The 26313-nt window shown below is 43.8% G+C and overlaps 1 protein-coding gene across 4 annotated transcripts in view; it reads right to left on the minus strand.

Annotated features, from left to right (window-relative positions):
* Nucleotides 1–26313, minus strand: part of ABTB3 (ankyrin repeat and BTB domain containing 3) — a 177828-nt gene that overhangs the window by 80641 nt on the left and 70874 nt on the right. For all 4 annotated transcript variants that reach the window (XM_083824452.1, XM_083824450.1, XM_083824451.1 and 1 more), the window contains one exon: nucleotides 5089–5238. In XM_083824452.1, the coding sequence (XP_083680578.1) occupies nucleotides 5089–5238 (150 nt within the window). The remainder of the gene's footprint in view (nucleotides 1–5088; nucleotides 5239–26313) is intronic.

A 26313-nucleotide genomic window follows, 5' to 3' on the forward strand; every position in this document is an offset into this window, starting at 1 on the left:
TCAGCACTGCAGAGGCAAAGAGGATGGTGGGGAAGGGCAGCATTTTTCCAATGGCAAAAGAAAAACCTCACTGAGATCGAGTGGTGATGTGGAGGAAATACCAGCTTGAACGTCAGATCTGGGAGCTGTTTAAGTGAAATATCATCCAAAGGCTGAGAAGCTCTGAGATCAGCAGTGTTAAGTAACATCTGCATCTTCAGATTATCCTAGTTTGAAATAAAAACACACGCTTATTGCCATTAACACTCAAGAGTAATGCCCTCACCACGACCAGTCACCATGCTTTGCACAGGACTGGGTGGCCAACTTCCCACCCAGGAGAGGCAGTGAACTGCCCATCTCTGGACTCAAAGCAGTGTTGTTCTTCTCTGACTTGAAGACATGGTTTGGATGGCATCCTAACCCACAGTTTAGTCCTCTGTGCCCCTCGAGAGACAACACAGTTCTTTGGAGCCTCTCCCATGGCCTCAGCATGGGGTAGTTTTCCTAGCTCGGCCTTACACTAACACTTACGGTCTTCTCCCAAAGGCAGAAAGGGATGGAGGAGCATTTCTTGGTGCCGGGGATGGTGCCCAGCATACCCTAAGGCTCTCCTCTTCCTTCTCATCACACCTTTGAGTACACAAGAGGGAGGGTCCTTCTTCATCCCGCAAAGCAGAGACCTCCAGCTGTAAGCCTCATCCGTTCTGCGTCTAGTCTCTGAGCTGGCACCAGTATTTTTAGACGGGTGATGAATAGGTGCGTTGGGAGTGTTACGCAGTTAAATATAACAAATGTTTGTGGATTGCAAACATGCACATAAAGAAGTTAGGAGAAAAATTCAAAGGTCAAAATGCAGTACCACAGGATCTTTCAACAGCCAGAGCTCTCACTAATATTCCTCCTTTTATCTATTCTGTCCATTTTCCCTGTCTGAAGGAGAAGGAAATGAGAAACTGGAAATCCAGAAGAATTCCCCAAACTTTCTGAAAAATAGACCAGTTCCTGTTTTCCTCCAGGTCTGGTCTAGAAGCACGGGAAACTAGGAAAAATTGGAAGAAGGAAAAAAAAAAAAAAAAGCTTTGTCAAATGCTTCTCTAAAAATAAACAGTGAAATACTGTCAGGCTACTGTTTAAAATCCTATTATTTTTGCTGTGCTTCAGTTCTTCCCAATGTTCTCTAAATAATATGCATTTCAAATGAAATTACTTTATTTTAAAACACACTGTAGTAGGCAATTACAATTCCTGAATACTAAATGCCAGTATAACATAGACCAAATTTATTGTTGTTTCTTAACTTTGTGCCATGTTCATTATATTTTAATGAATAAGGTTTCACATTAATTTTTCAAGCCTTTTCCTCAGAATCACGTATTACTTCAGTAATTGCGTTACAGAATTAGGTCTCTATTTACACTCTCCTCCTGTGTCCTAGAGACAAAACCTTGCTTTGATTTTCCCTAAGTCAGCAACATTACTTCTTCTTCCTGTTTTTGGGAGAGCTGCGCTACATTGTCCAGTGACAACCAGCACCCGCACCACAGCATCCAACCTGCTAACCCCATGAGATGTCAGCAGAGGTACCACCAGACCTGAGCAAGCGGGATCTGGGGTCACCAGAGCAGTGTCCGTGAGTCTGATTGCACCTGAGGACCCCTCACTAAAGGTCAACCTTCACTTGCGCAGGGGATGGTGATACCATCCCTCTACAGCTGTGTTCACCCACCTTTTCCCTCTTTTCTCTCACTTCTGTCCCCCCCAGGGAGATGCAGCCCACCTAAATGGTCTTTTCTAATGTGTTGGCAGCACACACGAACAAATGCTAATATCGTTTATCCTCAAAAACGCTCATGAAAGCATCCTAAGAAGCAGTTCTTCATCAGTACGACAGCAGATATGGCACCTGTCGACCACGACAAACAATTTCTGTATTGCTTAAAGGAATGACACAGCCAAACCAAGTACCATAAACTGCCAGACACTAGTAATTCCTCTTACGCTGCAGCCAAAAGGTGGGACTTTTCCCCAGAAAATCTTCAGCCCTTTTACTGCAGAACCACTTATCAGTATCCTCAACAGAAAAGAAAGGGGAAAGAAAACAGGAGTAACAAAATGGGAGAGAGAGAACATGAAGGGAGCAGACGAATGAGGGTACCGCGTGTAGGAGGTGAGGATACCACACCATGCAATACTTTCCACTTCGGATAAGTCACTCTGTTTTCCACCTGGGACAGAGACAAAGAAAGAAGAAGAAACTGAGCAGATTTGAGCAGAAATACAGACGCCAGCCAGTAAGCGGGCCCCGCTTGCCAGCTGTCGTCTTCCAAGGGACAGATTCGATTTCCCGTTGTCCACGTCTCCAGAAGCTCGGCAGCTGGTCACGCTGCTACGTGTGAGGATGCCAGGCAGAACCGAGAGCGAGGGATGTCTTTCCTCCATGTACGTGTGCTGGTTAATTCTAGTTATTCTGCATGCTTGCAACACTTTAATTATTAATGTTGATAAACTATAGGAAATCTCATTCAATTAGAATTACTGGGATTCTTCCCTCAGAGATAAAATTAAGTTGCTTTATTGCAAGATCACTCTGCCCTTGTTTTTTTGTGCAGTTATGAAAAGCACAGAAATTAAGTCCTGGCTCCTGGGACATTGCATGTGGACACAGGCTCGGGGTCTACTCGCTCTGCTGCTCCAGCAGGTCAAGCTTTTGTCCTTGCCACTCGCTCCTGGTTTCCACCTCCTCCTTCTCTTTACAAGTGCTATCCTCTTAATTCCTTCCTATTTCAGTCTCACCCATTCCCTCGATTCATCCCCACAAGAACGGGGGCTTTTACTAAGGTAACCCTTCCCTCATATCCCACTTCTCCATGCCAGAGCTTGCTGCATCCTCTTTTCTCTCTGCAGTGCCAATTCTAAGGCTCTACCACCTGCCACCCCCCACCGTGGCAATGATAAATCCTCCTTCACCTCCTCCCTCCCCGCCGACGTGCTGTGATGCCCAGGTGCTCCCCCCTGGCTCAGCCCCGCTGCTCCACGATCCTTCCCACACGCTGCAGCTCCCCAGCCTCCCTCCACGGCACAGGCTCGCTGTAACCTCCAGGTCACAGCCTGCACTCAGTCCAGCGACAGAAACACAAGTGCTGTACAGACAGGCAGCAACCCCCCTTGCGCCCCCTCATTTTCCTTCCACTTGACGATTTTTCCCTAAATCCACCAGGTTCTGCTCACCGTGACACCCTGCGCTCCCCTCGATGCTTCAGGATTAAGGTTTGAACTCTGCACCAGCATTGTTCCACAGCACAGATTTTTATCCGATCGAGCAGAAAGCCTTGCAAGCTTTGCCAATTACCGCTACTCCCACGATTTCTTCCACGACACGCATCTGCTTGCAGTGGATGGGGAGGTGCCCCCAATTGTTGTCCAGAGGGCTTTCTGGAGAGCTGTCAGCCTGCCTGCTGAGAGTGCCAAGCTCTCTCTGACAGCTGCATCTAACTCCCACTGATGCTCTGTTTTCTTCAAGTTGGCCACCCTGAAGTGTTTCGCCTGTGCTTGGAGTCAACAGATATATACAAAAAAAGGCATATTTGCCAAGCACCTGAACCTGAGGTAGGACTTTAAGGTGATAGATTTCTAAATTTAAATGGAAATTTAAAAAATAAATAAGTAGGAGAGTGGGGAGGATGCTAAAGACCCTGGTTTTTTGTATTGCACATGATACAAAAAAATGGAAAAAAAATCCACAGATTACTTACTTACTAGAACACAACCATACGTACTTTAAGAGAGAGAGAAGTATCATGCATAATTTACTTGGCACATGGAAAGTAATGTTGTGTATGTCACGTGTGAAATAAATAAGCATAAAGTACTTAATTTGAATAACACTGAACACCTGATTCCAGAGGCTGAGCAACACTTCACGCTAAGGCATGTAAGTGCTCTTGGCTTGTTGACGTTTCACCAGAAGAGAGGAAAATTAGCAAGTTGAAAACAGAAATTCATACTGCGGCTTGCAGACAAACATTCATGGTGAATCCACAGGGCTCATAAACAGCATTGAAACTGAGCCCTGATGATATGAAATGGCTACAGAGGAGACTCCCGTTACTGCAGAAAAGGCTGAGAAATGGCACCTACGATGCCAATGTGTGTTCCGTACAACGTCCATCACACAACACCCAGTATTAAGAACAGCAAGCTGGGCTGCATGTATTTTCTTATATTTGACTCTACAGTTTCTCCCCAAAATTTCATAATAGAGCTCAGGAAAAAAAATACAAGTTTTCCCACCCATAACTTTATATCTCTAACTGTACTGTAAACACGTGATTGGAAGGTTTCTCTCCTAATAAAAATCCCCCAAAGACCCTTCTGGTAACTGTAAACTCCATGTTGTAGGAAAATGCACATGGCATTTGCCTCCTGCCAATGAGGCATCTAGGTAGTATTCAGAAAACTGTAAAAAATGTAATTGTGCTGTAATCAAAATTTTCAGATTTTTGCAGATATCATAGCTTATCACCTTTCTCTAAAAGTGTTTTGATTAATAACAAATAATTTATCTTCCAGGTGCTAATTGCTCTGCTTTAGGTTTGAGCTGTGCTTCCCTCCTCTACTGAAACTGGAGGACAGGAAGGGTGAAGAACCTTCTGTAACAGACAGAATGAGCTCTACTTTAATTTGTGACTATATATCCTTCATTTATTGAAACATTCAGCTTTTTGTCTGCCCATCTCAAAATGGGCAACCCAGTGAAATGAGACAGAACATCAGTATGTCAGACGTTTACAAGTCTGGCCAAGCTGTGAGGCGCTCTCAAATGCAACGTGAAATAAGGCATCCCTCACCTTTAGAAATGAGAGCAGTGTGTGCAAACAAGTTGTAGCCATTGCTACGAGACTGCACGAGACTTCTTTCCTCCTATGGATTCACAGCTTCAGTTTCCCACCAAACCACAGAGCATAAACATGGCTAAAGTCAGCCCCAGCGCCTCCTTCAACATCGCATGTGTCCCCTGGTCTCCCCTCTGTACAACCAGTTAATGCAGGTGGCTTTGCTTTACCTTGAGGAAAGAAACCCAAACATCATAAGCAACCTCGTACTTACTGAGTTCGGCAATGCTCCCCACGCGCGTAGCCAGTAAAGACTGCTCGATGGTCCTTAGCTCTGACTGGCTGAACATCTGCACTTCCCCAGGCTTGTTTGATCGCTGCTGGTCTTTGTGAAGGTTCAAGCTGTCCGGCAGGCAGAGGACACCTACAGTGAATAAAAAAAAAGAGAAGTCCCATGTAATTTCAGCCACTATTGCTGTCACAACCGCCACATCCTTCTGGGGACATTCCAAGATGCAGCCCATGCGTGCAGAGCTCAAAGACAATAAACATTTATAAGTCAACGTCACAGATGACTCGTGCTCTCAGAAGTGACCCTCATTAACTCTTCTGAATATCCTCAAGTCCCTCATGATGTCACCTAGGGATAATTATTACAGAAAATCCCGAAGAACTGTCCAAGGCGGAGCCTTCGAGAAACTACTCCAAAACCATATGAGTTTAATGGAAAAAGGTATCTCAGCAGCAGAATTCTTACAGATTGGCTTTAAAATGGGGTATGAAAGGGATGATACATTTATAGTATTTTCCTATACAGGGAATTCCAGTGACAACTGCCAAAATAATGGACGGTGTCAAGGTGCTTGCAGTGTCATTGATGAGTCTACTGCATTTCTTCTGTAAATACAAGTCCTCACAACTGAACTGCGTGAGCTTCAAAAGCCCACCATGCAGAAGCCCTCACAGCCGTGAATTTTTATGGGGGAGGGCATAAGCAAAGCTACTGATGTAAAAAAAACTTATGTCACACACATCCATCCAGAAACAAGTCACTTTTTTGCCACACTATTGAACCCCTCAGGCGCAGACAGAGGGCACGCGTTTATTAATCAAAATCACTGTTATATTACAGAACAGAACTTACGTACAAGGGCAAACAGCTCATTACCATCCTTGAGTAACAGATGCATTGAAGTCCAGCTTGGACAGCAAGCTCTGCTCCCTTCCTAAGGCCTGTGAACGGGCAGCTATGGCCATGCTTGTCCACAGCATCAATTCCAAATTCCTCTGGGACACAAACAGGTGGAGACCCACAGAAGGCAGGGGGATTGCACCTCTTTATGGCAATTAAATTCCATCCTCTCTCTGACTGTGGGATTTGCAACAATTTGCTTTGAAAAGAAGACAGAATAGGAAATGTATTTTTTTCAGTCAGCTTTTACTGTTCGTTCCTTTTAAGCACGGGGGAGAAGTTCTACCCTTACTGGACAAGCAGGCACTTCACAAAATAACTTTACAAAATGCCTGAAGAAGGAGGTGCACATCTGGTGTCTTCAGAGGGAAGAACTCGCTGAGTTTCCCAGCTCAGAAAGTAACTGGCATCTAACTCTACTAACCCATGGTTCTGCCAATAGGTACAAAACACCTTGTTTCTTCCACCAGCCTCATCTCCATCTCCTCCCTGCCTGCAAAGAGTCCAGTCTAAAAGTCCTACTTGCAGCACAGACCTAAAAACACCCATCTTGGGAGAAAAGAGGCGACACAGGCTCAGCGTGCGTGATCAAACCAAAAAGCAGGGGGTATACGCTGGAGAAACCGGGACCAAAGGTCTCGTGCACCGCGGCCGTAAGACAGCAAGCTAAACCAGGCTCCCCCTCCCGCGACAGCAATACCAGGGCAAATTCCCTAATAGCCTGCTTGAACACTGGGGATGGAAGAGCAGCAGCAGCCGTAATCCCAGCCCTGGCTCCAGGCCCAGGGTTGTAGCAACCGCAGGCAAACCACGTGCATGTGTGGAGGGTCGCGGGTGAGGAGTACGGCTTGCGGGGAGCGCCCTGGAGAGAAAGAGCCGGACATCTGACGCAGCAACAGGGACGACAGAATTGAAAGCACGGAGGTGAAGGATAAAAAGGGACAGCAATCAGAAGCTATCAAACAAGCCTTCCAAGTTCTCTTGGGATCGCCTGGCATCTGCCTTGCATTTCACATTTAGTGTGCCAATCGACATTTGTATTCTGTGCACGTCCAGATCTCGAGATGCGCAACACCTGGATTTAAAATGCAGAATTGCCAGCGTATTTTAATAAGATTTCTCTCTCGGAAATATTTCTCATTTATTTAGATTATTCTTCATAATTTTAATGGATAGAAATTAAGGCAAAATTGGAAGAGCCTTCCCTGCAGAAAACAGATGTGTAAATGATCTACTCTATGAGACTTCTGAAAAGTACAAATAGCTTTATACCATCTTTAAAAAAAATGAATATCCAACAGGAAAATATTCTTCAGTGAAAACACACCTTAAGAGTGGAAAAATACACTCTTTTAAGATACCTTTACAAATAAGATTTAAATGGTTTAAAAAAAACATAAGATGCCCAGGAGATGTCTCTGAGTGATGAAAGCCGTGGCATATGGACATTTTATTCTCTATTTTATTTCTAACTCCGTTCCCACAGCCAGGCTTTCCCTTACAAACAGCCCTGATGATTAATTACTCTGTTCTTTAGAGAGGGGAGCGTATTCTTAGGTTTTCAGAAGAAAAGTGCAAATGAAATGCAAAATGTACCATTGTTAGAAAACTTAGCAAATTATAGGATATGTCACACCAAAGGGTTTTTTTTTCCACTTGGGGTTGAGATCAGTAAAACCATGCAATAGCCAAACATCTGATACACAGCAGCTTCACAACTATAATTGACCACAGCAGGTGACCCGTGGTGCGTTGGAAGATTGGTTACAATTCTCATCATTTTGCTTCATCGGATCTGGTTTTTGCCAGTATGGAGAAAGGGAATTGCATGGCTCTGGCACACAACTCTGCCCCTCTTCTAGCTTCAACCGTTCTCTCCGAAAACAATCACTAATGTCACTAAAATGCTTTTTTGGAAGCAAAACTTGCTCTGTTTTTTCAGTATTTCCTGTAAAGCTCAAACGTGCTGATGGAAGACTACGGAAGGGAATTGCTCCCCCACAAGAAGAGAGGGAGCTTGGCAAGTCAAAGAGGGAGGGGGGAAAAGTAAAAACTTTATGATTATAATATGTCTTCTTTATAAGTAGAAACATTTAAACAGCCATCACCAGCTTTCACTGGTTTGGCTACAGTTCAATTTCCGTATTTTAATTCCCTGCTGATTGGCGTTATTCACTTGTCAGCCACGGCTTCGCTGCGTTATACTTGACACGCAGGTAAGGATCTCACGTTTCCAACAGCCTGGAAAACAGAACTTTCTTCCCTTGCTTTTTTTGTTCTCTCGACTGTTCCTGCTGATGCTATCTGTCATCCCAAAACAAAGATTTCTGTGCAGTATCTTCAGAATTAAGCTGCAGTATCTGTCTTTTCTCTCGCCTGGCACTGCTAAACGTCCTTCCGTTCTGCACAGTTACTCAGCCCTGCGCGCTTCTTTGCCCAATATTTTATCCCTCATCTTCCCTCCAATTCACCAGAGTGGAAATCGGAAAGCAAGCAGTCAGCTATTGCAGGATGAATGCAGGGCCAGACTTGCTCGACATGCCCCTGGCTGCTCTGTGCCCTGCCGTGATGTATGGCAGCCATACGTTGCATTTATGACTGCTATGAATCACTGGAGCAATGGGAAACAACCAAAGCACTCCTGTGTATTTGGCTTTTGTCACCCTTTGGGGTGCTTTGTGTAACCTCGGCTGTCAGATCCTTGGGGCAGGTATCTGTCTGAAAGGAGACACGCCGAGAACGGGCCAAACCCAAAGTTTGCTTTATGAGCTGCTGTTTTCAGTTTGCCCTTGGCCTCATCCTGCCCTGCTGTCTGTAGGTAACGGACTGAGGAGAAACACAACGAAAATACTTTAAAATCAGCAGCAAGCCAAAGAACGTAGTGACAAGCTCCTAATGCTCCCCTCCCAAATCTCCAGGGGAAAAAAACAAAAACAAAAGAAACATCGTAAGGAAGATCTGATGTACAATTAATACACTCCACATTTTTCCTGCCCTCTGGGCTCATTAGAAACACAAGCTAGAGATCAGTCCCCAAAGACCTAAAAATCCCAAACCAAAGAAGTATTGCACAAATCGACAAAGTTAAGACCGAAGATGCCTCAACTTGTAAAAGGAGCAATTGTTTTAAATCCTCACTGCAAACTCTTCTGAAGCCAGGGGTTCTCGGTAACTCTGTTTAGGTTTCCCCACGCACATTCCCAGCTCTTGTGCCGGGCTGATACACCACCCCCCATCACAAGGCAGATTTTGGCACAAATACACACACATTCCCGCACGCCCTTTTTGGAGCTTGTCACGGAGCTGCCTGTGCAGTCCTTGCAGCGTGGCAGAAGTGTGTAAATACCCCACAAACGCCCCAAATTCAGTGCCCGGCAGCCTTGGACAGAACTTGTCCCGGCTCCTCAGCACCTCCCTGGCAAAACAGCTTGAAGGACCTGATGGCCCAGAGCAACCCCAATACTGGACACCATGTTGGCTATACAAACTCTTTGGCTTCCAGGGCAGGAGAACGAAGGCGTCCACGGCCCAGATTTCACCTAAATATAGAGGAGTCATCAAAAAATCTAAGCCTCCTCCACTATCCTTCTATTTAGAAATATATCTGCATTTATTTACATTCCAGCTGTTCCAAGTGTTGCAAAATAGCTGATTCCTAAAGTGCTGGCCCCTATGTTGCCCATATGCCAGGACTGGCAAGCAGACTTCATATCCTCCACAATCCTAACACAAATGTGTTTGTTTTGATAAAAAATATAAGCACTGTAAAGACTATAAAGCATTTCTCGTACATTTTGGTATTACTATTTTTTTTGCTTTGGAAAGACTATCACATTTTTCTCGATATATTAATTTACAGTCTGGATAGAAACTTGAAGGTTTTGCTGCTATATTTTTTTTCCTTGAATGAAGGGCTCCTATTTTCAGGAGCAAATAATTCAAAGTATCTTTGACATTCCTCTTTATCTATCTATTACATCTTAAGCAAACGTACATATCTGGAAAATAGTTTAAACTCCCACTGCAAGGAGTAGCTGGATTCTTCTAAGAGTTTATAGAGATTAAGTGTGCAGGGCAGATATCAGGCAAATTGCTCTACAAAATGAGCCTGAAAACAGTAGTTAACCCTGAACAGTCCTCAAAATGTGGTGCTGCATGTCGCTCCAGTGAATGCTGGCCTCGCTTAGGAGCACTACATTCAGGGGCCAGAATTCAATTGAATTATTATAGCCATTTGATTTTTTAGACAGGTGTTCCTAAGGACTAGAAGGTCTTTGAGTCAAGTCTTCTGCTGTCATACACAATCTTGTGAACTTCAAAAGTTCACAAAACATACAATCAAAAGATCCCTTTTCTTCCACAAGCTCACGAACCAAAGTATTTCCCAGCACCAGAGAGCAATCTTGAGATCTACAGCAAAAAAGCCTACTGGAAAGAAAGAAAAGGGACAGAACTATTGCCAAGGACTTTTGCAAAAGCAACACATTTCAGCAGGTGCAAGCCCCACATGGCCGATACTCTGACACACGGAAAATCTCTCTCCTGATCCCACATTTGGCAGCTGTGGCAGGCAGGAGCACGCAAGGAAGATGCACTGTCCAGGTCCACAAGGGGTTTCAAAGCACGCTGCGGACACCAGCACTGCGACCTCGGCATCCTGATGCCACTGCAGAGGAGATGGTGAATTCAAGCTGACAAAACCCACCACGCAGAAGCTCCAAGTTGGGAAGAAACCCCCTGTTGCTCAAAGCAACCTGCACCAGGACACTGCCGCTCAGCCTGTCAAACTGACAGGCAAGGCAGATGGAAAGCATCTTGGCTTCTCCTTACAGAAATGAGACCATGGGGAAAATCTTAATGCTGATCATATCAACCAGTGCTTTCAGTTCACTGAAGACCTGGAAAGCATTCAAGGCAAGGAGTGCGAAGTGTCTTCTTTCCACACATTCCAGCCCGGTTAAATAACAGGGAGTGGCTTTGCATGGAGAAAATGCGAAGCACTTGGGAAAGCTAGAAGGTTATAAAAAGTTTCCCTAATCAAAGTCTCAGAGCAGGCAAAGCCGCCCGAACAAGGAAGCCTGGAAGAGGCACAGGAGTCAGATGCAAGACCCTGTAAAGATGTCAGATGCAAAGTAATATTGCTTTGTGTGTCTTTAACACCTACTAACCAAAGACATTACGAAGCATTACCTGCTTTCCACTTCGCCTCCTGACTGACGTTTAGCAGGTAAAGTAATATTCATGTCCGTTTTATAGATGAAGTGAAAGTAAAGCACTACAGAGCTTAGTAACTAATTCAAGGTGAAATAAGAAATGTCAGAAAACCAAGAAGAGAGAGATAAGGCCTCTAGTTATGCTGTTTAACCACAAGAGATCACCCTTTCTCTCCTGGAAAAAATCAGTAGAAGAGCAAATGAAAAAAATGCTTAAAAATGAAAGAATTGAGATCCTAAAAAAAACAGCCAAAAACTTTATCAACAGCAGCAACTGTTGATAAATGACAAACAGAAGTTGTGCAAACTGTAGATTTTGGGTTCCTACCAGCAGGAACTTCACTTCCAGAACAACTGCAAAGAACAATCCTCTCAGCTACACAAGCACAACTTATTTATTTCATCTGGCCAAGTTTGGAGGTTTTGTCTTAGCAATTTTGTCTCTGGCTCCTCGCAACTGGAAATTTCAGTAACTGCATATCTGGAGAGCAGTTTTTTCCAAGTATGTGCGATCATTTTCAGGGCAGTACCCCAGCTGAGTTGGATTTGATTTCATCAAAAGCCAGAATGGATGATCATTATCCAAAGCAAAATACCTCTGTGAGATATTAGAACAGATGTTATAGGAAGGCAAGATAATAGAATTATATTGCTACGCAGGGCTGTGACATCTTTTCTTGCAAGGCGTTTGTTAGTACAACACATTCTACTTAATTGGGACGTCCTCCTTATTAGGAGCCTTCTAAGGCAATCGTTTTAGCCTAATGATAATGAGTGGCAATCACTGCTGCTTTAAATGGCATTGAAGTAACAACAATTCAACTAAATTAGGATATATTCTGCTAGTACCAAGCAGTTAAGTGGTGCACAACCAAGTGGAACACAGGATGGATTTGATTGTTTAGGATATAAATTACAAAACAAAGAAGAATCAAAAGATTAGATCCCACTAAACATAGAAACTAAACTCCCAGATCAGCAGCTACAGCTTTACGTTCATTTTTATTTGGATATAAAGAAAGCAAAATCTTGGTCCCACCAAAATCAATTTGAAAACTTCAAAATCCTCAAAACCACCACGAAAAGAAAAAAAAAGCTGATCCACAAGCAAGAAAAGTAATGGAAATCCATCCATCTCCTTGTGTCCCAGGTCCCTAAAGGTCTCTCCCTTGTGGTCGCTGCTTACTGTTGTGAATCCATGAGCTGGATGGTCAGCACGTGCTGATGGCAGGGCGAGCAGCAGCCGACGCAAAGCTGCGTTCCCCTGCCTCTCCCTGGCAAGGAGACTGATGTGCCTTTACCTACTTGTGATTTTCACGACCTCTCTCTCTGTTGACCGTGACGTGGTGTTTTATCGACTTCACAACAGGAAAATTGCTCAACAGCAGGCTGTGATCAGCTAGACTGTTCCACTGTCACAGCAACCGTAAAAGTTCCAGTGCAAGTTGGGATTTCTTTGGCACAGAGATGTTTGAGCTGACACACTGCATTTATTTCACACAGAGCACCCGGCGGCTCACCCTGGTCTAAGCTATGCTGCCCTGGAAATAGAGATGGCGAGAAGAAAGGTTTTCTATCACACTCTTTGACAGAAGGCATGCAGGTAAATAAGTAATAATAATACAAAATACTGCTATCACCTTTCTTCTTTGCTACATGCAAATAAATACAATACACACTGCCATCAGTGACTTGATACCAGGAAGAAGTTCACAGATCGAGAGGAATTCGCAGAAAGAAAAGAGAATGATGAATGTGTTGGCAGTGCTGGCTAGCGAGGGGGCTTATAGATGAATTCGGATGTTACAGCACGTAGCTTAACTGCGAGATGCCTCTTCCACATCGCAGCCAGCACTCAGGATGGCAGACATACCGAGAGGGGACAAGGATATGCACTGGAATAAATATGGACTCTGGAAACGGACAGCAGTACTAACTCATGCAAGGATGGGCTTGTCTAAAAACAGGCAAAAATCCCCCATTAGGCTGAGAGTTCGCAGAAGGTCTAAGCCTTTGAGTCACTGAAGATGACAAAGGATGTGCTAGAGGGTTTTTATTTCACAGAAAAAAAGACCTGTCAGCTGATAGCAGCAGAACAAGAGGATTCAGTGATTCAGAGCTTAATACGCTTTCCTGGAGCCCGTAATTTCCATCGCTCGTTACCGTCAGCCCCCCAAAATGCCCAGCCATGACAGACGACTTCCTGTTCAGCAGCCCTAACGTGACCACGGCACGAAAGCCCAACTGTGCTGATAAGGCATTTTTCCAAACCAAATCAAGGCTCATCCGTTATGTGATAAACAAATGCAGCTCATCAAGGATTATCAAATAGGTATGCGCTCACGTCTGGTTTTTATGAGCTGTGAGTTTCCTGTAACCATGCAGGGGCAGACCTCTCGAAATGAGACTGGACCCCATGCAAGCACATAATTCCCCATTTTTGCAAACCTGCTATCCAGACTCCTGCACGAGGTTCTGCAGCTATAGGAAGGCAGTATGAAATGCTTGATACGACCGAGCATTTTTCCACTGCATTCTCTGTACACTGCCATTCGTTTGGCATGGGCACCAAGCATCGGATCCCTTCAAGGGTTGGGCCTATCATTTCAAAAACACCAATGTGCTCACAATTTCTGAGCAGTTGCACTGAGTACTATACAATACACTTGGCAAGAAAAAGTAGAATATCTTAAAAAATGCCTCCTCTGTTTGCTTCAGTATTTGTAAAGATTAGTACGTCTTTTGCAGTAGAAGGAATTGTTTGCCAAAATTCCTCCTTTTGCCTCAGAACATCATCAGCTTGTTCAAAATCCATGAATAATACATGATGGCACAGACATTCAGCACTCAGACAGAATACAGGGCATTCCCAAACCAGTTACCAACCGAATCCTTTGCATTTGACAGGTGAGCATGGTGTCAGCAGCCACAGACGGGACAGAGGAGAAGGGGACGGGGTTGCTCAGGAGCCAGCTACGTGTGCCAGTGCTTATGGAAGCCATCCTTACAGGAATTCACAGCAGTGAGACATCTGACCTTACCAGGACAGGGTAACTCGCTGACTGGAATATTACACGGATTTCTGTGGAGCTGGGTGCTCGCTGTATGATTTGTAAGCCACCTTCCACACACACCAGAGTGCTGGCTCCGTCCCAGGGGAAGCTTCAGTGGTATGAAGACCAGCCTCCAGCTCCGAAGGCCTCAATCACCAGCCCCAAGAGCCCCTGGGAGGGCGCTCAAACACGCAATTGAATAAAATAAAAGAATAAATAAAACGAGTGAAACCTGGAGTCGGTGGGGTGTAATGTGGTGGGGTCCCCCCGTGAGGGGGGCTGCGCCGCGGCCTGCAGGCCGATGGGAGGCGTGAACAACAGCACATGGCCGCCACGCGCCGCCGTGCCCTGGCGGGGAAACGCAGGCGGCTCTGGCAGAGCGCTGACTGACTTGGTACAGGTTGGGGTTTCGTCCCCCCAGCGATGAGTTCAGGGTAAGCGGGAGCGTGCCGAGCCCACAGCAAAGGCTAAGTCATCAGAATTTCCCTTCAACTGCTTGTGCAGATGACTATCAGATCAGCCGCTCCACCCTCGCCATGAAAGCCCACGCTTAATGAAAGCAAAGAGAGAGAGGCTGCTTTAGAAACACGTGCTGCTATTTACTGGCTGTAGGGCAGTATCCCATCACCACAAGCCCTCGCCCACACCACGAAGGGCAGCGCTGAGCAAACCGGTTATCGCAGCAGCAGGAAAACCACCCACCCTCGAAGGCACGGGGTGCAGGAGCACGGCCATCATATAAGCAGTTAATAACCCCAGTGCAGGATGTGCTCTGCAGCCCCCTGCCCACCCCCAGCCATGTTGTGGTACCTGGCTCCCACCTTCAGCAAAGGAGTAACTAGCGCTCTGCCTTCAGCATGTGCTTCAATGGGATTTCACCATGTGCTTAAAGCCAACTATTTGCCTAAAAATTTCACTGACTGGAAAGCCTGGATGCTGGCCAGGTGACAGTCCTTTCTAAAAGTAACCTTTACGTTCTTCAGAAATTCCACTTGGCTTACTAAGTAGAAATGGCTTGTTAATAGCACGTGCTTCGCCATCCAGACCTTTGATATAGATACCTACAGCAATAAATCAGCTCTGACCAGTAAAGGTTAGCCTAAGTGTGTATATATATATGGTAAAATCATTACAGACGATGAATAAAATTTACAAGAATAGACATTAGAACATGTCTCTGGCACACTTTTATGACTGATTGCCCCACCAATTGGCTGGCTGAACCCTTTTCAAATAATACAGATTTTACAGAGCTGATGGACACCCTCTTCCTCCTACCCAACTACAACAAAAGCTGTGTTCAGGTGCATGAACTCATTACAGGGCTACCAGTTTAACTGAAGAAAGACTTCTAAAATTATTTTATAGACTTTAAGACTTATAAAATTATTTTATATTTTAATTTTTTTCTTTGATCCTTGCAGAGTATCCATTTGTAGAATTTGAATGTTATTACATCAAGATATACAGTCTTATTCCTAAAATACCTAATTCATTTTTTTTTGAAAATGATGCCCTCTATTACTTTTCCCAGACAGAGAAGACTGCACATTTATTCTCAGAGCAGTTAAAGGTCAAACCCTGTTTTCACTTTATGCATAATCTTCAGATACGAACGTCTGCATTATTCATCTCCTCCACTTCTTCACCTAGACATTCACATACAGACCCACAAACACCAAAAACCCTATAGTAAAGGAACGCGATCGTTTCTCTGTCACACCTTTCTGCAGTGCATCTATTAGACAGCAGTTAAGGAAGAAACAGATACTCAGTATGTCATCCTCTTGTTTCAGTGAGGTCTACAGCATACCCACATCTCATTCATCCTCTACTTTGAGCAAAGCACGATGCCGTTCCTCATGGGCTCACCTCTTCCCACACGTGCCCACAGCAGCATCCACAGCAGTGCCTGGGCTGCCCTATGGACCTGCTCCATCTTCGAGCACCGCTTTGCCAGCCCTTCCCTAGGACACCAGCACCACAACTAGGAAGGGGAACGAACTGTGGGGTGATGTGGGTCCCGCTCTCCTCCACAAACTCCTTGTTGGAAATGCCTGAGCCAACTCTACTGAAATCTCTCCATATGTACATACATACGCACACATCTATACATATATATATATATATATACACACACATACATATATATATTTTTAAATCAGCTGGGGGGAAACATCTGCCCTAGAAAAAGTAAAATGCAGTTGGAGCTTATTAGAAGAAACTGAAATCTGGGAAGTATAATGATAATCAGCATGTAGCCTTAACAGTAGGCCGTGCTAACCGCCTCGCCTGTTACATCTCGTCCTCTGGTTTTATTTAGCCTTTTCTCTTTTAAGCAGACTGAAAGGATCCAACTGATGTTTTGAAACACCCAGACTCGGCTGCAATGGGACAGCATTGCATAACAGACGAGCTGACTAAGGAGCAGCACATACTGTAAAGGACATTGGAAAAAATGAAGAAAAATCTAGTCTTCACTACAGGTGGTTAAAGCCACTAAACTAAATAAACTCGTACTTATTTCAACCACATTTTTCTAAGTACTGACATGTTACACTTTCAAGTGCAACCAGTGTTGTACTTATTCTAACCTCATTCTCTGTGGACAAGCGCAACACAATGCTCCCTGGTTTACATCTCTTCATGTTAACAATGATATGAACCACAGGGAATTATAAAAGCTACAGAATTATGAAGATCATAATATTTAAAAAAAGATGCAGATTCAGAGAGAACTGTGATTTTTTTTAGCATAAAAACACACCATGAAATGTTAATTGTAATGCACAACACTGCAAGACCTACAGAAATTACAAGCAAGTTTTAATCATCTCCGCTACACGTCATGAGGAAAACCAACAAAAATAGATTAAATTTCTAGTTCTAAAATAACTTTGGAATTAATTATTTTAATTCCATTCTAGCGAAAAGGCAGAGCTCCCCAGTTTAAATCATTTGTAGATTCGTGGTCTCCAGCAATGAGTGGACAACACTGCCATTGACCTTAGCCACAGAGACTGCTACAGCATGCCAAGAGCAATCTACGAGCTTCATTAAAGGATTAGAGTTTGTACAAGTGTGTATATATATATATATAAAGATATATATTTATACACATTTATATTTATATATATTCAAGGCTAAAAATATACCTTATTTCTACCTACAGACTATTTGCAGGCAGAGCTAAACTGTACATTTAAATGGGAAACAGTATCATTTTCCCCTCGCATCATTATATGTCATACAGCCATGATACTTGAAAGACATTGCATGTGGGTCAGCTTTTCTGACATGAAGTATGCCTAAAGAAGACAGACAGTTCATCTGGCCCAAATTCCTCATTCCTCGTGTTAATCATGTCTCTAGGTGACTAATGACGGATTTAGTGGATGCTCAAAATGGTTTGTTGAGTAAGAAAGTTTTTCTTATTCTAGTAGAGGTGGAAACAAACTCCCTTCTCCCTATCTCCTGCAGTGGAAGGCTCCTGTAATGGCAATATTCCAGAACAGCAAAGTAGGCCCATCACCACAAACACAGCTACAGTAGGTAAAACCTTCAGTATGAGAACTAAAATACAACATTTAAAGGATAGGAATTTTGACAAAAAAGAAGTGAGCCTCTTTTTTTAAAAAATGTAGAAATTATTATTTTTGCTATTTCCAGAAAACAGCAAAATGTTGAAACTTTTTCATTTAATGTATCTCTAAGTACCTTCCTCAGGCGGTTTCATCTTTGTTCAGCACTCGGGTGGTATCCTTTGTTCACTAAACATAGCTAGGCAATTTGACACATTTGCCCTGATCATGGAATAAAAGAGACACTGGAAATTTTGAGACAAGGTTTTCTTCCTCAGATGGGGCTGGGAAGAGGAACTGGAAACTATCCCTTGGTTTTGATTATGAACTGATCATAAGGCTGCCACTTACAAAGCCCACCCACTAGAGTTTTTAAGCAAAAAATGATTCAGAAGCAATCTAATTCAGGAAGGGCAAGTCCAGCAGCATGGCTTTCCCCAGTATGCTCTGAGATAGGGAAATAGACGCAGATGCAGTCAGATGCCCACTTGAAGCACCTTGAACTTGGTTTATAGGATCCGTGGCCTTGATCTTCACATTATTCTGAAAAAATTCAATCTAAATTGTTCACAGAGCAAAAACATCTTTCTGGAGTCTTCAGATCCTGGGAGAGGAACAAAGAAAAATATGACTGCTAGGGACAGTGCTTGCAAATTTAAGGAGAAAAGTGGTAAAATGTTTTTGGGATGACTTCAGAATCATGGGAAATATGCAGTATGAACCAATGGTTTTCATGGGCAAGTGGAAATATGATTAAAATGTTCTTAGGTCCATAATTCAAGAGGCAGCACAGAGCAATATGATGTAGCAAAGAGAGATAAGGAGCTCATGAACTGTGGTCTATTAGTACTACATACAAGATTAAAGCAAGCAGCTATAGAGAAGAAAAACAATAAAAACATCAACGATGAAAAACAATCCTCACACTAAACTGCTCTGCATGCTTTTGGGCTATGATCTGACAGCTGTGGGTGCAAGAATGTTCATGGGATCCACCATCCTCTTTTTACAAGTTAATAGTAGCAAGCCAGTAAGCATAGCGGAAACATGAGGACAGTTTTGGAGACCTAAACACAGGTTTGCACCTCATTTTAACTACACTGGAAATGTTAATTTAGGTGCTTTAAAAACAGACCGACCAGGAAACGTCTCTGAAGCAAAGCAAGGAGAGACATTCAAAACATGTAGTACTGATGCAGAGAAAGATTAAGTATCTTGGTGGCAGCTAGAACATTCTGGTCTTCGGCAAGAGAGGACAGTGTCCAAAACAATATCCTGTCCAAAGAAATTTATTATTAGGCATGAACCCAGACTAGGTGGAAGCAAATGTACGTCTGTTGTCATTCAGCTGGACAATGGCAGTTTGCCTCCTGGTCACAAAGCCTTCACACCCCAGCAAACCCCAACTCGTTTGGGGTTTTGCCCCAAAAAACAGGTTGCAGCCTGAGTGCTGCAGCCACGCAGGCTCCTGCAAGCCCCTATGCCAACACGCGTCCTCAGAGCTAACAGCTCCATGGCACCCCAACACCCTTGCAGTCCACATGTGAAGATATTAGCCACCTGGGGTTAATATCCTGTCTGGATATCAAATATCATATCTACCTTAAGTTGGTGCAGGTCAGCACAACCCCATCAGCCTGAAAGCAAGCTGAAGATCTAGCTTTAAAGAGCTACAGGCGGGCTGAAGGCCAGCGGGACACACTGGAAACGTGCTGCGAAGCAGAGTGGGCACATTTGGATGTGGAAGGTGACTTCCGTAGGCCTGCAAAATGCCTGCTGTGCTGGGGCTCGGCTGGTGGAAAATACTGATGAGCTGGCCGCCCGTGGAAATCCTGTTCCAGCGACGGCTCCCCGTCGGTACGTGTGTGTGTTTGCCAACACCCGCTCTTATTCGATTCCCTCCGCTGGTTTATTTTGGCCGCCAACCAAATGCTGTGAGCTACAGCCTGGAGTCTGCGAGCGCAGTGGGGAACAGCACAGAGGCTGATGGCACAACCGTAGGGCTGCGGGACCAAAAGGGACAGGAGCACGGGGAAGCCAGCACTGCCACCACTGCACTAGGCTAGCTCATCCACAGGCTGGCACGGCGGTGGGGGACATCTCTGCAGTGACACAGGCACTGGAGCCCGTGAGTAGGGACCAACCTCTTCTGCAGAGCCGTGGGAGGCTGGAGGCACGTACGTGACATCTTCAGGTGCTGTGGTTTGCAAGCTGTGGTCGCCAGAGCACACGGAAAGGGGCAGAAGTGTTTACCGGGACTTGTGCTTTGCAGCACGCAGGCGAGGGCTGCCCCAGTGCGCTCACCGGGGAGCATCTGCTGGGTTTGTCAAGCCACAAGTGCAAACCAGCCCCTTGCCGGTGCTGCTCAGGAAGGCACATAGCTGGGCTTGCTTTATTACCGCCGGCTAAATGCCGTTGCAGATGACTGCGATAACAGGAGACGCATTGCTGTAATAAAGGAAACAATATTTACAAAGATACTTCGGGTTTTATTTTCAATATATATCATTAATGCAGTTAACAAATATTAGGGCATTAATTTTCTGCAGGCGGTTGAGGTTAGGGCTCTCCTATTGATGCATTTAAGGCTCAGTGCTTTAAATCTGCTGCCTCACATGAGAGCAGAGGTATTGGCACATGCAACAAAACCAAGGTTCGGAAGTCTTAATCCACCAGCCCAAGCCTCCCCTCCTCTCTAATAAATGAATGAGTTGGTAGCAGGGCATGGCTGGTGCAAGACACACTGCCTGGGCGAACCCAGCAGCACGGAGCTAAACGCCACCCGAAGCACACAGCATTAAGAAAGCACACAGTCAGTGTTTTGACACATAGATCCAGTGATGGTTTGTAAAGAAACAATGCTCCATCTTGATGCCACACAGTGTGGCTTCCCCCCAGTGTACATATGCTGATGCTGGGGGTACTGCTCCTTATTTACACCACTGATGATCCCAAACCAGCCCCAACTTTGAGCCTGAAATGCTGTTCATGATGAAAAACCAGAGAAATCCAGGAGCATGCTGCACAGAAGCGGTGGCCAGGAAGAGGAGCTTTGCTCCCCACGTACGCCCTGTCCAGGCACGGTGCCTTGGTTAGCTCACGCTTGGAAAGCACCTTGAGAAGCACTGTGCTACACAACCACCCCTGCAGGAGGTTTGTAAAGCAACCAGTTCTCCAGAGGAAGAGTGAAAATGGAAAATGGGAGCTTCGTGGTGGCGTATTTAAACAGACACAGATGATTTGGCCTCGGTAACAGAAAGGCGCGCTCTGCTCCTTGGGTGCATTTCAAAGACAACTCTGCTATGTGGAGGTGAAAACGAAGTGCACTTAAAAAAAATACTCCCCTCTCCCAGCACTGTGGACTTTAATAAATCCAGATGTCTAAGATCTCAATTCTTAAAACTGCGCCTTGTAAAAAAAAAAAAAAGTCAAAGAAAAATGCGAGGAGAAAAGCACGTTTTATATTCATTAAAGACCTGCACGGCCTACCTGGGAGAGTCAGAGGAAAGGAAAAAAAAGATACAGCACAGACGTTTCAAATCATACAGAACAAATATTTCAGGGCAGCGAAATGTTATGAAGTAGCTTAGTAGAACTGTTTAACAGTCGCAAAGATACTTTTAAACATTTCATTATTGGGAAATCCAAATGTCAAAAAATCCTGAAACTGGCTTAAAAATAAATACATTTATATGAGTAAAACCGAGTCCTTTCCTTTGCTGCTTTATTTTCACAGCTTTCAGCACACGCTCAGCTCTAGTCATGTTGTCAGACTTATCTCTTCAAACAAGAAAAACAGAAATTACATTTTTCTGCACGTCAGAGGAAAAATTATCATGAAAGCACGGCATCCCAAGAGCTGGGGCTTTAGGAAAATCATCGAACACATAGAGATTTTTACTGACCAGCTCATCTGTGGTTCTTAGCTGGATCTTCACTGGTATCTCAGCCACTCAGCCTGAGATTTTTAGTAGCACCTTTCATAGATTTACAGGCAATAAATCTATCAAAGCTTTCTGCTTCTCTTTCATCTTTTGTGGGGGAAAAAAATGATAAAAGACGAATGCCAAAAAAAAAAAAAAAAAACAAAAAACTCATGCAGTCTGCTAGGGAAAGGAAAGACATAGCGAAAATTATTCAGCACTAGGAAAAAGAACCCGTATCGATAGAGTTGATAAAAACAAGAAATAGTCCAAAACGAGTTAATTCAGTAGTCCCAGGACAAGAGAGCATTTTCTGCAAGCTGTCCTTGCGGCCTAATTCTTCTTTCTTAAACCACACCAACAGCTCGAGTGTTTCCGGCATTAGCACAGCGCAAGCCCTGCGGGTTTGGTGCCGGAGGGGCAGCGCTGGGGCTGGGCCCCCCTCACCACGGGGCTACTCCACAAAATAAAGTGACCCCCATCCAGATCATGCTTTGGATATGAAATGACGCGAGGGATTTAATAGAGATGAACGTTTCTGCGAAAGATGGCGATTCCCAACTTAAAACACAGGGCCCCGATTTGAAATTTTGGGCTTTGGTGTCAGCGTTTCCTTGGTTTCATCTTTTTCTAAACTTGATGTCCTTTTACAGTAAAAGACACGTCCTCTCACTCTTAAGAGAAAGTTTCATGAAAATGCTAAAGGACAGTGATAAATGACTCGGCTGCTGATGTAGCAGAATATTCTTAACCAGAGCCCATAAGAAACAGGTTTCAGACAAGGCAAAACTCATACTGATTTCATTGTGAGCATAGTAAAGATCAAAGACAGTGCAACTATTTTATTTGCCTACTCATCTGCTTTTTGGTTTTTAAAGCCCACCGTAAAAACAATGGACCCGTTTAAGCTCTCCATCACCACAGTGAAAAACGAGGAGCGATGCGCATACAGTCGCTGAGACTGCCACTGAGCAAAAACACTCCAAAATGAAAATCCAGCCCTCCCTCTCCTCTTTCGGGTACAAGCAGACCTTGTCGGGTGGCTGCTAACCACTCACTCCCAAAAACCAAAGGAAAGCTGCAGATGCCAGCAACGCTGGCCGGCAGGCAAGCAGCCCACGAAAACAGGACCTCTTGCTCTACGGCACAACATGCTTATCTCTGCAAAGCCTTTGTTTAACAATCCCAGCTGAAAACACATGTGGATGACAAGCCTTCGCATGGAATTTAGCCTAAAATTCATCATGGGGTTTGTTGGTCGCTGCCATAAGCCAACACTTGACCCCCCTGAGCCCCCCCAGTCTCAGCAGTGGGCACTGTCAGTAACATGGCGCAGAGGCTGCGGACGTGTGGCCCCTGGCGAGCATTACCACCTCCCGCCACTCTTTTTCACAGAGATGCTTTTCTCCCTCACTGTACAAAAAAATTTTGTTTGCAGAACTGAAGGAAATAATCTTAGCATTTAAAAAAAGAAAAAAGAAAGAAAGAAAAATATCCATGAAAATCTGAAAGAAAGAGGAAGAGAGTGAATAATTTGACCTGAAAACTCATGTGTTGACCAGATTTTCACTGTAAGACTAATCACTGGAGAAAGCACTGAATGGCAAAATTCACTCATCATAAACTTCAGAGATTTCAAGAAAGTACTTGACAGACTCCATCACTATTCACTCTGGAACATCTTGAAGAGTTGGGCTTGCCAACAAAAATAATTACATCATCAAGTCTTTATACCAAGCTGCAGCTTGAATACTTAAAGTAAATGCAGATTTAAGTACATGGTTCAACATAAAGGCTGGTGTCAGATCAGCAAGAATTTGCTCACTGCTGTAGCTGGGCACTGCAGCGGCTTTGCTGTGAAAACAAACAAAAACAGTAACAATATATGGTTTAACAACAGCCCCCTCCAAAATTCAGACGTTGCCAATGTCCCCAGGTCTTCCAGGTGTATCTTAGCCAACACGCAAGTCTGACAGAGGCCAATGGTGTGCTCCAGCACAGGAGAAAGACGGAGTTAGCAGCAGCTCCAGAGGAAAAAATGTAATTAAAACACAACTTCCATCTCACAAGAAGTGATGCAGTTTATAGAGTAATTGGCCATAACTCACAGCCAATTGGGATAATGTCACCAACTGAAAAGATGGCATTTGTGCTCAGCATCTTAAATAGGATTCACCCATTAAAAAAAATTATCTACGGCTCAAACTCTTAAAGACTACAAGTCTTCAGCTCAAAATGTTATTCCTGCCTTGATACACAGAGAAGAAAGCTGTTAATCCGTGAAGGGTACATACAGACAAATGCTGTTAGAAGCAAGTGTATCAGAATATTGCGGAAAGTGAATGGAAAAGAAATGCAAGGCTTTGCTTCAAGGCTGTCCCTTGTCTGTAGGGTCACCCAGAAAACATTGGGTGGAAATATCAGGCAAGTATGGTATGGAAACTACGAGAGCAGGAGATGGGGGGAATGGAAAAAAGTGAAAATGATACTGGAAGTTTTGCAAGCACAGGTGTGCTTTTTGGAGTAGTTTCTCCTCATCTTCATCTGACACAAGTGCAGGAACGTGGCTGCAGCCACAGCTGTGCTCCTCCACCAGAACACATGTGCTTCTGCAGCTCTCCTGCACGTGCAGATACAGCCCAGCCTTGCACCCCTGGGAATTATCATATTTACAACAAAATTGCCCGAAAGAAAGCACACGGGGGAATAGCCACACATCTGACCCCTTGTACAGCTCCGATCTTCACCAAACTAAATGTTTTATAGAGCTATGCTACAAAACTGTGGGATATTTAAAAGCCATTGCTTAAGAGATGAGATTACCAACTAGAAATGAGATGTTATGTGAGAGAATTCCTTCTTTCCATTCCTACAATTTTAATGTTTCTATAAACATTTTACATACACATGCTCTCTGTCTTTATTGTAAGGCTGTAAATGATGAAGGCTGATTTTACAAACGAATGACTTTTTAAAGCAATGTAAATCTCTTTTTGTAAATTGCCCCAAACGGCAAATGCAATCTTCTCTCCACTAACCTACACCTTATAATATACTGGATCTACTAGCAATCACTAACATATAAGTGACCAGTGTCAGCATGACCTGGACTAAAATTAAACCTCATAAGGCCAATATTACATGACTGACAAACACTGCATATATTTTAAGATATGCACTAAATAAAAACCTAAGAATCTTAAAAAAGAAACACAAAAAAACCCCAAACACATGCAGAAAATGAATTGAAAAGAAATGACTGCCCTCCTCAATATACAGGTATCAAAATTTAGAGAGTTTTGGTATAATGATTCACTGCAGTTAGAATGTTCCGCACATGATGTAATCAGAAAATGTAATTTTTTGAGCAACTTAGTTAATTGTGTGTCCAAACCACACTAAAGGGAAGTTAAGGTCACAAAGTCAAGCATTCTAAAATTAGGAAATGACCGATTCAATTTACTGGTGCAATCCTGATTTTATTCTCTTGTGCATGTGCACTACCACACATGATTTTATCCCATGGCTGCATACAATTTATTCCACAAAATTGACAAGAGACCAGCAAAAACTACAGCAAAGTTAGAAGGAAAGCAGAAATAACAGGAGCTAACAGTGATTTCCCCGTGATTCTAGAGAAAACCTGTAACCAAAAAAAAAAGAAAAAAAAAGAAAAAAAGAAACCCAAACACCCGCTGCGTTAACTTGTCCTTGTGTCAATAAGAAGGATGGCTTAAAGTCTACTTGTTAGGTTTCCCAACATAGTTAGTAGCCTTTTCCTTGGCTGAACATCTACAGAGCAGTAACTTCTCCTGGGAGAAGAAACAAATAGATTTCACATCTGTAGCAGGTAATATTCCAGGGAATATGGAAACATAGGAGACAAATTTGCTTTTGTTAAATACTGCTCTGCAGTGCCAGAGTTACGTTCACCTTAAGTAGGACAGCTGAATACCCAGTAAAACCCAAAAAGGAAGCATCTGAAACTAGATCTCACCGTTTATTCTCTCAGCTTTAAAATGATAACCCCTCATTAGAGGAACATCTCATTAAATAGCCCATCTGGGTCACCATACAGGTTCTCTGCTTGAACAGGCAGCACAAAGCCCCAGAGAACTGGGGAAGTGGTGATGTCCAAGAACTTTTTTTTTCCCCTCTCCTTTTTTTTTTTGTTTGTTTAGTTGATTTTGGGTGGTTTCTTTTTTTCTTTCTCTGCACTGAACAAAGATTTTCCTGGTGTCTGTAAGGACCCCGACGGCAAAGGTGGAAGCCTTCAGTTTGTTTTCTGTATCATTAAATCTCCAATGGAAAGCACCGTCTTTCATTATTCCAATCATTAGTACTCCCTGACTGCTATAAATTCAGTCCCTTCAATCACCTGTCCCAGCTCTATTGCTGAAATCTTCTGGAAGAGCCTTCTGACTTCTTCTAACTCCAAGTAAAAATGCTTGCATTATTACAAGTTATTTAACAGAAGCTTCACAATGCACAAAAAGCACACGTTTCAAGGGTGAGGTTCACGATCAGCATGGGGTGG

This window comes from Anser anser (assembly GCF_964211835.1).
Source record: "Anser anser genome assembly, chromosome: 1".
Taxonomy (NCBI): domain Eukaryota; kingdom Metazoa; phylum Chordata; class Aves; order Anseriformes; family Anatidae; genus Anser; species Anser anser.